The 12,838-nt window shown below is 43.8% G+C and overlaps 1 protein-coding gene across 1 annotated transcript; it reads left to right on the top strand.

The window, feature by feature from the left end:
* The first annotated feature begins 8,762 nt into the window (after positions 1-8,762).
* LOC137810853 (glucan endo-1,3-beta-glucosidase-like) lies at positions 8,763-11,245 on the top strand. Its single transcript, XM_068612319.1, has 3 exons — positions 8,763-9,983; positions 10,541-10,853; positions 10,978-11,245. Exons 1-3 carry the CDS (start codon positions 8,922-8,924, stop codon positions 11,124-11,126), a joined length of 1,524 nt encoding a protein of 507 aa, XP_068468420.1. The 5' UTR covers positions 8,763-8,921; the 3' UTR covers positions 11,127-11,245.
* Positions 11,246-12,838: the final 1,593 nt, after the last annotated feature.

Raw genomic sequence — 12,838 nt, 5'->3', positions numbered from 1 at the left:
ACAACAATGGATTGGTTCATCAACCTCCCTGATGGCCACGTGACGTCGTCCCCACAACTCACTAAGTTGTTCAGAGCACAGTACATCGTGAATCGGGCCCCCACCCATCTCTTATGATCTCTTTGACATAAGATAATATCAGGGGGAGTCCCTGAAGGAGTTTCTTCACCGTTTCGGAGCACAGGTGGTGAGATTGAACATCAAGGACGAAACGATGATGGTGCACGCGTTCAGAAAGGGCATTGTGCATCGTGTAATAGTGGATCAAGGAAGCTCGGCAGACGTAATGTTCTAAATGACTTTCAACAAGTTGCAGTTGTCTCCTGACATGCTAAGGCCCTACACTGGCTGCCTGTACGGTTTCGCGGGAGACCAGGTGGAGGTGCGTGGGCAGTTAGAGTTGAGAACCACCTTCACGAATGGTAATGCGTCCCGTAAGGAGAACATCAGGTATCTCGTCATCAATGCCCCCTCCGTTAATAACATGCTGCTGGGTAGACCTATGCTGAATAGGTTGAGGGCGGTGCCGTCGACGAGGCACATGAAGATGAAGCTTCCTGACTTGGCGGGAAAAGTGATTACCATCAAGTTAGACCAGAAGGAGGCCAAGAGGTGTTATGAGATCAACCTCAAAACGAAGAGATGGGTATTCATGGTCACTATGCGCCCACCGCACTCAGAGGAGGTCGTCCAGCCTGAGATCAATCACACCGAAATCGCCTGGGTCAAAGTAGAGATCGTCCGCGCAAAGATCACCTGGGAGAGCCGACCTGAACCGGTTGGCAATGCAGGGGAAAGAGAGATTGAAGGAAAGGTCTCCAAGCTTGGCAGCACCCTCGACCAAACGGCGCAGGATCGAAGTGCCAAGGTTCGACCTGTCCACCAGAGAGCAAAGGAACGACACCGAGCTAACTTAGAAGATCTATTTACGATGATAGCTAAGTACAGGCTGAAGCTGGACCCCAATAAACGTGTGTTCGGAACAGAAGCAAGGAAGTTTCTGGGTTTCTTGCTCACTGAGCGTGGTATGGAAGCGAACCCAGAAAGGTGCGCACTAATGAGGCGCATGGTTGTCCCGTCCGAGTTTGTTCAATGCAGTTAAGAACTTGTTTCCCTTGCGTTAGAGGTCTTGTGAGTGGAAGGATAAGTTTGTAGAGAACGCCTCCCCCCTCGAGTGAGAACACCGAGGTTGAACAAAATAGTTCACCAGATAAATCCTCCTCTCCCTTGAGCGAAGCTGAGGCCAGTTAAGGAATCGTTTCCCTTGCGTTAGAAGTCTTGTGAGTGGAAGGGTAGGTTCGTAGAGAACACCTCCCCCCTCGAGTGAGAACGTCAAGGATGCACGACCTAATTTACAGTTAAACGCCCATTTAGCTTTATACAGCAAGGGCAGGGTACCAAAGGTGCTAGTAGAAGCATCGTGGTGCCAGGCACCACAAGTTAACAGTTGAGTAAGATAAAAGAGAAATTTTTGGTCAAATCAAGATCAAGGAAGTTAAAGCAGTTAAGCATCCGAGCAAGTAAGTTACAAGCGAATAATAGAAATTGTTCATTTGTAACCAAGTACAAGCTAAGAAGGAGGAGCCCTTGGAATGATCTGCCCGTCTACAACACGGTTTGACGCTGCGAAGGGTGAGGCGTCCATCTCGGGGTACGCACAGGCAACCTGAGCAAGGGCGTCCTCGAACCCCGCGACATAAGCATCAACAACATCCTCGGTCAGCTTAGCCTCAACCTTTTTGAACCTCTCGGCTTGTTGAAGGAGCTCGGCCTCTACATGACCCAGTTGCACTTCTTGATTGGTGGACCTATCTTCAAGCCTCGCCATCTTGGCTTTAGATACCTCAGTCGCCTCTTCCAACTCGATGGCCCGGGTTCGCAGGGGTAGGATTTTTGCCTTCAGCTCGATAGCCTCTTGGCTCTTATCATGAATTCGTTTGGAGAGGTTCTTTTCAGCTTGGCGGAGGCTAGTCAACTCCTGCTTCAGGGAAGTCTCGCGGGTAGTGAAAGCATGGGCCAGCAGGTTCGTTTCCTCCTTAGCTTTGGCCTCTATCAGTGCCACCCTCGCCTCAATCCTAGTTATGAGGGTGTTGGATTAAGCAAGGAGAGTGCTAAATTTGAGACCCAGCCTTTCCCTCGCCGCGGTCTCATCCGAGTTCTCCGTCACCCCTAGTTGGAAGCCTTTGAGGGCATGTTGCAGGACATCAGACAGTTCGAGGGCGGATGAGGCTGTAGGGGCGCTCTCACCACCATCTTCAAGCGCGAAGAGGCTAGGGGGCGAGGAAGCGTTTGGCGTTTGGTCTTGGAGCGATGTCGGGCGACCAGCAGTGGAGGAGTGGGAGGTCGTCGCCGTCATAGGCCTAAGCCTCTTGAAGACCGACCCCTCAGCGAAGTCCTCATCAAATTCGATCTCCACTACCCTTCTCTAACAGGGAGGTGGAGCGGGTGATGCTTGGGCAGCGGCAAGAGGGACCGCGACAATAGGAGTGGAAGGACTAGGGCAGGGTGCAGCAGTGGCAGAGACAAAGGTGTGAGGAGTAGAGGTGCCCACAGCCCCAGACACCCCTTGACGGTGAGTAAGGGCATCAGCCAGCTTGACCCGTTTCTCCTCCTTTAACACCATCCTTATGTACAAATTTCAGAATACAAGAGGTTAGAAATCCAGAACACGAGAGTAAACATACGAATATAAAGAGGCAGAATGTACAAGCATAATAGTACGGTAACAGGCACAACCAAGCAAGACAGGGTGAAGACGATACCAATGTAGCCCTTGAGGGCCTCAACATCATACTCATGCTTGATCAGTTGGACAATGTTGAACACCGCTCCCAAGCTAGCAAGGACCTAACAGAATTCGCGATCATAAGGAGTTAGTTCCTCAAGAGTCCTGGGTTTCTTGTACCCTAACTTCCTCACCCAGTAGAGTGGGAAGCCATCCAAGAGGATGCGATCGTGGTCGGTGCAACACACTCTGAAGAACTTCCCTTTGAAGCCCTTATAAGATTGTTGGAACAGCGTGAGGAGAACTCTCCCTGCCACACCAATGAAACTCACCTAGAGATTCTTCCCCGGACTTTTAGCCTCGAAAAAATGGAGGAAGACATCCACACAAAGAGGATGCCTAAAGTGGTTGCACAGAATTGACAAGGCTCTCATGAAGGCCCAGCTGTTGGGATGCAGTTGAGCGAGGGCCATGTTGATTTCTGTCAACAATACCCTCTCGAAGCCAGTGAGGGGGAGACGCACACAGTTTGGTACAGGAAAAGGTAGGGTTCTCCATTGCTAGTCCGTTCGTCGAAGCACACGGGTACTCCCTTAGTACAGGGTCGAACGGAAACATAAGTGTCGCTCTCATGCCCGAAGACACGCCCTACACAGTCAGGCTCTCTGTCCCTATGTTTCCTCACATCCTCGCTAGAGGTGAGGGTAGAGGTCTCGCCGAGAAGCTCCGTAGAGGCCAAGGGGTACAAGACTTTGTAATGTACTTGGGGTGGAGGGTTGGATGTCGTTTTCGTTCGAGCCATGTCTAAAAAAGTTAGAAAACAAGAAAAAGAAGGAAACGAAGGTTCAGAAAGGGGTTGTGGCGTAACTCAGTGAAAACCCAGAAAAACTCCATCAAAGAAAACCTGAAAGAACAAAGGAACAAAGAACAACAAAGAGAGCTTAAATGCAAGGAGTTTAAACAATCACAAGCAGTTATCAAGCATCAAAATCGATAAATAAGGGTGATCAATGGTTAAAGTTCGTACCTTTTGATCAAGTAGGATGAAAGTTATGGAGTTTGTAGAGGGAAACGCGAGAGCGCTCAAGGAAAAAGACGAAGCAATCAAGGGTGTTTCAGAGAATGATGGAACAGTGATTGGAAGCGCGCGTTTTTGAATACTTAATGTAAACTAAGAAGCACAAGCGACGTTAAGTCTTGGTCGTTGTTCAAAACACGTGTGCGCAGTTAAAACAGGCTCAGAGAGGCGTCACTTCGGCGCGCTATTCACGTAGGTCGCCAAAGGCGAGAACTTATTCTCTTCGCCGAACAAGTTACCGCTCGAGACTGGGTGGCTTGTATACCGACCAGTCCTTGGGCGTCGTTGACAACTAGTGGTCATCCTGTCAGAGGTTGCACTCCAGTTAGGGAACCCCACGCCCTAGGTTATCCTAAGAGTGGGTAACAGAGGCACTGGGGCCCACCCCCTGAGGAAGCTGATTTTGGGTAACGGAAACAGTGGAAACCCTAGGCTATATAAATGGAAGTAACAAACTTAGTAAGGTACGCTATTCATTTGCACCTCTTAACACACACAGCAGAGCCTTACGCTAAACAGTTTTGGTGTTTCCTAGCCCTAAGATTGACTTGAGCGTCGGAGTGCAAACGACCTCTAGGGCGCCCTTTGTCTTTGTGTTTTCAGGTGTTCAATAGGAAGGAGAGCACGAGTGGACGCAGGGATTTTTGGGCGTGAGATTATCGTAGACGCACGAAGACGTTTTCGGTCAACCGACGGGAACATTTGGGGCCATCGTTGGGCACGATACAAAACATTGTCCCACCAACAAGAACCAGAAAGATCGAGAAGATGAGAAATACGAGGCAGGGATCTATTGCACCAAACAGGGACGAAAGGCTCACCCTGCAACAGGTTATGGAAACAATGCAGGCCCTTCAAGAAGAAGTGGTTGTGTCAAGAGCAAACCAAGAACGCATCCAGGCTGATTTGGCTGCGTCGCGAGCAACAAATGAAGAACCACGCCGATCGAATGAGGAATTGCGTAGGGATCTGCAAAATCAGGCAGGCGAACGCGAGGAGGAAGATCAAGAACCCATGACGCCGCCCAGGGAGTTTCCGATGTCGTTCTCGCAAGACATCATGGATGTCGTGATACCAGCCACGTTTGTAGGACCCAAAGTTACCTTCACTGGTACGGAGGACCCAGAGGCCCATCTCACGACTTTCCATACGCAGATGATGATGGTTGGGGGCTCCGATGCGATGAGATGCAAGCTGTTCATGAGCACCCTAGTGGGAACAACGATGGATTGATTCATCAGCCTCCCTGATGGCCACGTGACGTCGTTCCCACAACTCACTAAGTTGTTTAGAGCACAGTACATCACGAATCCCCCCCCATCTCTTTGTTGGGTCTATTAGTGTCTAAGTTCAAGAGGGGAGGGGTGAATTGAGCTTATAAAATTTTCACAAGAACACACAATTTTCATAGCAGTCTCTAAAGAACATATTGTTTTTAGATTGATTCTTCAGAGCAGTCTGGCACAATTTGAATTTGCTCAAATTGAAATTGTGATCAACACAGGATTATAACAGAATCAGATTAGTTGGATATTATGAGTATGAAGAATACAGCTATGCTCAGAAAACAATCACATTCATTCAACACAAGGTTTTAAAGAGAATGAATCTTTCCCAGGTTTTAATGAATAGACTATTTGTTCACAGATCAATTAAAACATCATATACAACTGCCTTGTTTATGATTAGAGAGCTTTAACAAATCAGGAAGAACAGTTTTTACTTAAACCCATAATTAACAGATTCAATTTCAAAAGAACAGATTTAGTTCTTGACAGAATTAAGCAAAACCAGAAATGAGTGCAGGGATGAGAAGAAAAGGTACGCAAGTTTTTATACTGGTTCACTTATACAGAGCTACATCCAGTTTCACCTTACTCCAAGGTGGAATTCACTAAGAAACAGTATCAATCACTTACAATCACACCAGTTCTTGAACACTACAAGAACAACACAACCAATGCTGAAAAAACCCTATTTCAGCACACCTTGCACTCCAAGAAACCCTATCAAGGAGTGACTAACACTTACACCTTTACAAACCAAAATAAAGGAAAGATTACACCTGAAAAGAAGATGCAAGAACTCAAAACCAGTAGTTCAATTTGCTGCAGAACTGCACCAGCACCTTCACCAAGATCAAAGGTTTCCTAGAACAAGCGCACTTGAAAAATCCCTTTGGAAAACCTTTCAAAAACCTTTTCAATCCTTCTCCTCACACAGAAAGTGTTTGATCTCTGTCAAAACGTAATTGCTCAGCATCCTTTCATGTGAGAGAGACTTTTCTTTATATAGAAAACAGTTTCTAACTTCTTTTCAAAAAACAGTTGAAAAGTTGTTATGAAAACAACAGATTCAGTTTTGAACTTAACAGATTTATTTTGTGAAAACTGCCAACTCAGCTAACTGAAATAACTGTCTGAGTTGTACCTTTGGTGCCCTAACTAAATTTCGAAAATCCTTTCAGCAGACCAAAGAATAAACATGTTCTTTTACAGAGAAACAGATTTATTTTTGTGTAGTATCCTGATTTTAGGAGAAAACTCTAAAAAGCTTTTGGAAAAACTTTTAACCATTTCATGTGCTTGATCTAGGCTTAGTTAGGCATCTAGGATAGATCATGTAGCAAAAGGCAACCTTACACATACACAAGCCTACATACAAGATCATTTAAACCTATTACAAACTTCAAAACAAACTAGCTATTTTCTACATCAAACACACACTAACACTAGGTAGAGAATAGGCTTCATCCATCTTCAACACTCTTATGATCTCTTTGACATAAGACAATATCAGGGGGAGTCCCTGAAGGAGTTCCTTCACCGTTTCGGAGCACAGGTGGTGAGATTGAACATCAAGGACGAAACGATGATGGTGCCCGCATTCAGAAAGGGCATTGTGCCAGGGTCTTTCAGCGAAAATCGCTCATCAGAAACCGTCCCAAGACTTTCGCCGAGATAAGGCATCGCGCGGTGGCACATATTGCGGGGGAAAGGGAGGTTGACGAGAAGCGCACGTGTGTGGTTCCCATGCGCCCGCGTGCGTCAGGTCGACCTCAAACCCTAAGGGTGCATGAGGCAACGATAGAGAAGAAGGCCCCCGCGAAGCAGCAGCCCTATCAACCAAGAAAGCCTCAAACCAAGGGGCGTGAAAGGGAGAACGTGCCACCAAGGCACGACTTCATGGTAGAGTTGAAGGACCTCATCGCTATCTGCAACATAGTGGAGAGGCTGAAGATACCCCCCAAGATTGACAAGAAGCTTGGGCCACTCAACCACTCAATCACGATAAGAAAGTCACATGACGACACGTGGCCGACCAACCCATGACGACGAGCCATGGGTTGATCAAGTCACAAGGTTCATCCATAATTAAGAGTTGTTTAGCATAACCCTAAACATGAACCAACCTCCTTATCTGACCCACCAACGAAACCCCATTAAAGTAATATAAATAACACAAATTCCAAGAATCAGTTACGTCATTATCTACAGTACTCTGACAACTGAGTGCCGACACCCTAACTGACTTAATCGTTGGAGAGCCTTCAGTAGGTACCATCTCTGTGAGATCAGACGACCGAGAGGAGGAAGGCGGAGCAAGAAACTCATAGTGACCACGACTGACTGAAGGGAGGAGCAGAACAATCGTTATTTAGGCCCCAACACCCGTTTGAGAACATTTGGCGCCCACCGTGGGGCCGAGAGGATAAGTGTGAAGAAGCATTGGTAGATGGTATCAACCCGAAGCATGGCAAGCAAGAGGATGTTAGAGGCAGATCAAGCGGCAATGCTGATGACCCTACAGAAAAAGTTGGCTGAGATGAAGAGGATGATGTATGACGAGAATGAGAAGACATCACTAACCTTAGGAGAACGAAGATAGCAGCACAAATCGACAACATCCGTTCGGGACTTAGAGCACAATGTCAATAATGAAGTGTGAGAAGCTACTATTGACAGACCCTATTTCTCGAGGACGTCTCAGAAGCCCAAACGTCACAAAAATCTCAATCGTTGGATGTGCTTGATCCAACGGTCCACGTCATTTGGCGCCCAAAAACCCCCTCATAAATGTGCGTCACATAACCCGTTTAGGTGTCGCCTCCAGTCACATCACCCATCATCACACCACTGAACGACACCCAATTCTCAGACTCTTCGGATGTATCAGCTCTTGAGTCTGGGGGGCAAGTGTATTGGCACGACCGAACCAGTGGGTCGGTCAGGAACCCAAGCCATTTGACCACTCAACCACGATAAAAAGGTCACGTGACGACGCGTGGCCGACCGACCCATGATGAAGAACCATGGGTTGAGCAAGTGAGCAGGGTTAATCCATAAACATGAAGAGCTTTTTAGCACAATCCTAAACATGAACCAACCTCCTAATCCGGCCCACCAACGAAGGCCCATTAAGGTAATATAAATAGCACAAATTCCAAGAATCAAGTACGTCATTATCTACAGTACTCTGACAACCGAGTGCCGACACTCTGACTAACTTGATCGTCGGAGTGCCTTCTGCAAGTATCATCCCAGCCTGTGAGATCAGACGATCGAGAGGAGAAAGGCGGAGCAGGAAGCTGAGAGTGACAATGACCAGCCAAAGGAAAAAGCAGAGTAATCGTTCTCTAAGCCCCAACACCCATTGAAGAACAATTTCAAATTTTATTTTAATGAATTTAAAATTATAAGTTCTTCGACGTAGAAAAAAAAATAACAAAATCTCGTATGTAAAATATCATTAAAAAAACAATGATATATTAACTAATTATAATTTTTATACAATAACATTATAATTTTTAATATTATTTAATTATAAATTTACTTTTTATTATATATTTTTATTTTTAAACTCATCACATAAAAAAAAAAATTAGAATTATCATTTTCTTTAAAGAAAAACAAGGTATCTGAGTAAGATTAATAAACCAACATTTTATGTAGAAAATCTAACAGAAGAACGAACAGCGGCAGAATGTTGTGAAAGCAAAATCTTGGAACGATGTTGTGTTGGAACCTAAACTGGGATCCACCGAATGTTACAGTTTCTCAATTTATTCAATGAAACAACGCGCGCGTGCACACATCGTTCCCACGAACACTCTCTTTCATGGCTCAAACTCAACCATCTTCACGTCACTCCCTTCTGCTTCTCTTAGCATGCACCCTCTTCCCACAACTTTACGCTTCCTACACCACCAAAATCGGCGTCAACTATGGCACGGTGGCAGACAACCTCCCACCGCCCTCCACTGTGGCCGCCTTCATCAAATCTCAAACAACCATCGACCGCGTTAAACTCTTCGACGCCAACCCCGACATGCTCCGCGCCTTCGCCGGCACCGGAATCTCCATAACCGTCACTGTGCCGAACGCCGCCATCCCCTCCCTCTCGACGCTCCCTGCCGCGCAAGCGTGGCTCTCCGAAAACATCCTCCCCTTCCTCCCGCAAACCGCCGTGACGCGTATTGCGGTCGGGAACGAGGTTCTCGCCACCTCCGACAAAACCCTAATCGCGCACATTCTTCCAACTATGAAATCCCTCCACGACGCCCTCTCCCTCGCCAACCTCACCGCCGTTCAAGTCTCAACCCCTCACTCACTCGGGATCCTGGCTTCTTCAGAGCCTCCTAGCGCCGCCTCGTTCCGCCGCGGCTACGACAAAGCCATTTTTGCACCGATTCTGGAGTTCCACCGGCGAACAAAGTCCCCCTTCATGGTCAACCCGTATCCGTTCTTCGGCTTCGACCCGAGCCGAGCCGAGAGCCTGAACTACGCGCTCTTCAAACCAAACGGCGGCGTTTGGGATGCGGCGACGTCAGTGAACTATACGAACATGTTCGACGCGCAAATGGACGCGATTTTCTGGGCGATGAAGAAACTTGGGTATGAGGACGTGGAACTGGTGGTGGCCGAAACGGGTTGGCCCTCTGTTGGTGAGACGAACGAAGCGGGTGCGAGTTTTGACAATGCGGCGTCGTATAACGGGAATCTTATGAAGCACGTTAACTCTGGTAAAGGGACCCCTCTCATGCCTAATAGGACTTTCGAGACTTTCATCTTCTCCCTCTTCAATGAGAATCTCAAGCCCACAGTTTCTGAGCGTAATTATGGCTTGTTTAATCCCGATCTTACCCCTGTTTACCACCTCGACGACTTCATTGCCAGAGAGGTACTTTTTTTTTTTTTTCCATTTTACAAATATGCCAACTTTTCATCACTCTATATGCAGTACACCTTACTTCAAGAGGACAAATTATATTTTAATTATATTTTTTTTTTATCAGCAATATATTTTAATTATATGAAGAAGCAATAAAACTAAAAGCATGTATATATCAACCATTTTTTCTCTTGAAACTTTATAGTTTCTACAACTAACTAGAAATGGCACGATGGTCCCCTTCATCATTCATTTATGGTATTAAGTAATGCATCACATTGTAACATAATAATGGCTTTTATAACCACAATTAATTTCCTAAGACTATTAATTAAGGTAAAAACAAAATTATAAAAGTCTGTTGTTTACATTTTTGTAGTATAATTTTAATGCATTTTTAAAATGTTTCCAATAGGAATAAAAATGTGGATTTTCTAAATTAGAATTCTGTTACTGATGAATACTGAATACATTGGTTGAGTTATTTTTTCTTGTTAACGATGTGAAATAAAGAATGAATGGATGAAGAGATTTTAAGAGTTAAACTTGCAATTGGTCTAATTCAGGCAGCAGGTCCAGCATCTGGACCCACTGCATTAACACCATCAGAGTCACCTCTTTCTTCGTCGTCTTCAAAGAAGAAATGGTGCGTACCAAGAAGGGATGCGAGTGAAGCAGCGTTGCAGGCAAACATTGACTTTGTTTGTAGCAGCAGTGGAATAGAGTGTGGGCCCATTAAGGACGTTGGGCCATGCTTTAAGCCCAATACAATTAGGTCCCACGCGGCATATGCCATGAACGCATATTACCAAGCATCTGGTGGTCACGATTTCGATTGCGATTTCGGCCACACCGGACTCATCACTTACACCGACCCTAGTAAGTTCTGTTATTCAAAATTCAATGTGCATGGTGTTCTCTTCTCTTGTGTGTTCTACTACACTCCTTTGTTCTCTTTTTTTTTTTCTTTAATGAGAAAAGTATTGTGTGTGTGGGGTGGCAGGTTCCCAGACATGTACGTATCCAGATGCCGCCACCGCTACAGGGCTGACAGCCAGAAAGCCCGACAGAGCTGCCTCACTAACACCTGCCTTTCACAACAATCACTTATTTATTTGTGTTCAAATTATAATTTGTTTCACTTTTTTCTAATCTTATTTCCTATGTTCCTATTATTAAGGCCTTTCTTTGTTTAGTTTTCAGTTGTACAAACATTAGCTAAATAACCACGGATTCTTGGCAAATTAGTAACATGTATTGTATTGTGCATACCATTCCGTGTTCCTTCATTACTGTCATACTGGAAATTAAATTAAAGAAGTCCAAAGTCGGTAAAGTAACCGTAAAAGTTAATTTTCTTATCTCTTTTAAAATTTATTTAGAGAAGAGAAAATCATAATCTAGTATTTTCTAATCGTTGTTCTTTATTCGTTGATCACTGTGATTCTGAAAAATAAATTAAAGAAGTCCAAAGTTGGTAGAATATTTTAAGCTGAAGACCTAGAGGTTGTTTATGGATTTATTTATAAATATGGATATAATTGGATTTTTGTTTATTTTTGTAGGCTTTATCAAGAGTCAACTCTAGGATGAAGAAATGTACAAACATATCTAGAAAGACTTCCAACTCATCAAAATATAAACTAAAGCTTTGGTAAGAAAAACACAGGAAGACTGAGTTTTGACTGACTAGTCAACATTATTTTTAGGTCAAGCTTTAGCTTAAATAAATTGTATAAAGTTGTTTACGATTTCATGGACCATGTATTGGGCCTAATAGCATAAAATAATTTGACCAAATATTTGGGCCAAGTAGCATAGGTTTTTTGGGTTTGTATTTGGATCAATAGTAAAATAGGTCTAGTTGGGGTTAAAAGTGTCTAGTTATGGTAACAATTGAGATTCTTTGAGCCCAATGTAACCCTAAAACGTCTATGGTATATTAGAGGATGAAAATTACCTTGGCATGGGGCACATGGACGTCCACATGGCAGCCTAGGAGTGGAGAGGATTTAACATGAAAGGTGTGAGCTAAACATGGAAAGCATGAGTCAACATGGAAAATATTGATGTCTGAGCACTCTTTGGTTCCTTGGTGCACGTACTTTGTGAGACACTGGCCCACGCCGCTCGTGGGACCCTGCTTACGTGACACCAATAGTATTAGTGGTCAACGACGCTCGAGGACTGGTCGATACAATCATGAAATTAAAAATACATCAATTTCATTAATAATCTTTTTATCAGCATCAATTTCATTAATATAGTATGTCAACAATTTAAGTCACAAAAAATTAATTCAAATTAGGATTCAAACTGTGATAAATGATTTAATAGATAAATAAAATAATGTTTCTGAAAGGAATAAAAATTACAAATTAAGAAAAAAAATGTTTAATGTAGAAGAAGTCGTGCATGTAAGGGATAAAATAATTCTTTAAAGTGCGTTATTCAATAATGCGGCTTCGTGATTTTATACTATAGAATTACCTAATATTTTTTACATTGTAAAGTAATGATAACATGTTTGCAAAATATTTCTTTTAATTATTTAATATTTCATAATAACAAGATAACGTTTTCTTACAACTTTCCTTCTCCCTTTACATCAATACTTATTGCTTATTGTCTAACTGAAGCAATAAAAAGTAAATTGTATGTCACTGTATAGTGTTTACTGTGTTGACAGTTACAATTTTATAGTTTTTATTTTAAATTATTAATGCTTGTGAAATTAGATAAGTTATTTATCGTTTTATAGTTGAATTATTAATGACATTTTTTTTAACAAACGGAACAATTTAGTCTTATAATAACTGTTTTCCTCTAAATTCTAAGATAATTTTGATAATTCTTATACAACA

This window comes from Phaseolus vulgaris, chromosome 2, assembly GCF_000499845.2.
Source record: "Phaseolus vulgaris cultivar G19833 chromosome 2, P. vulgaris v2.0, whole genome shotgun sequence".
NCBI lineage: Eukaryota > Viridiplantae > Streptophyta > Magnoliopsida > Fabales > Fabaceae > Phaseolus > Phaseolus vulgaris.
This window is presented reverse-complemented; position numbering and strand designations above follow the sequence as displayed.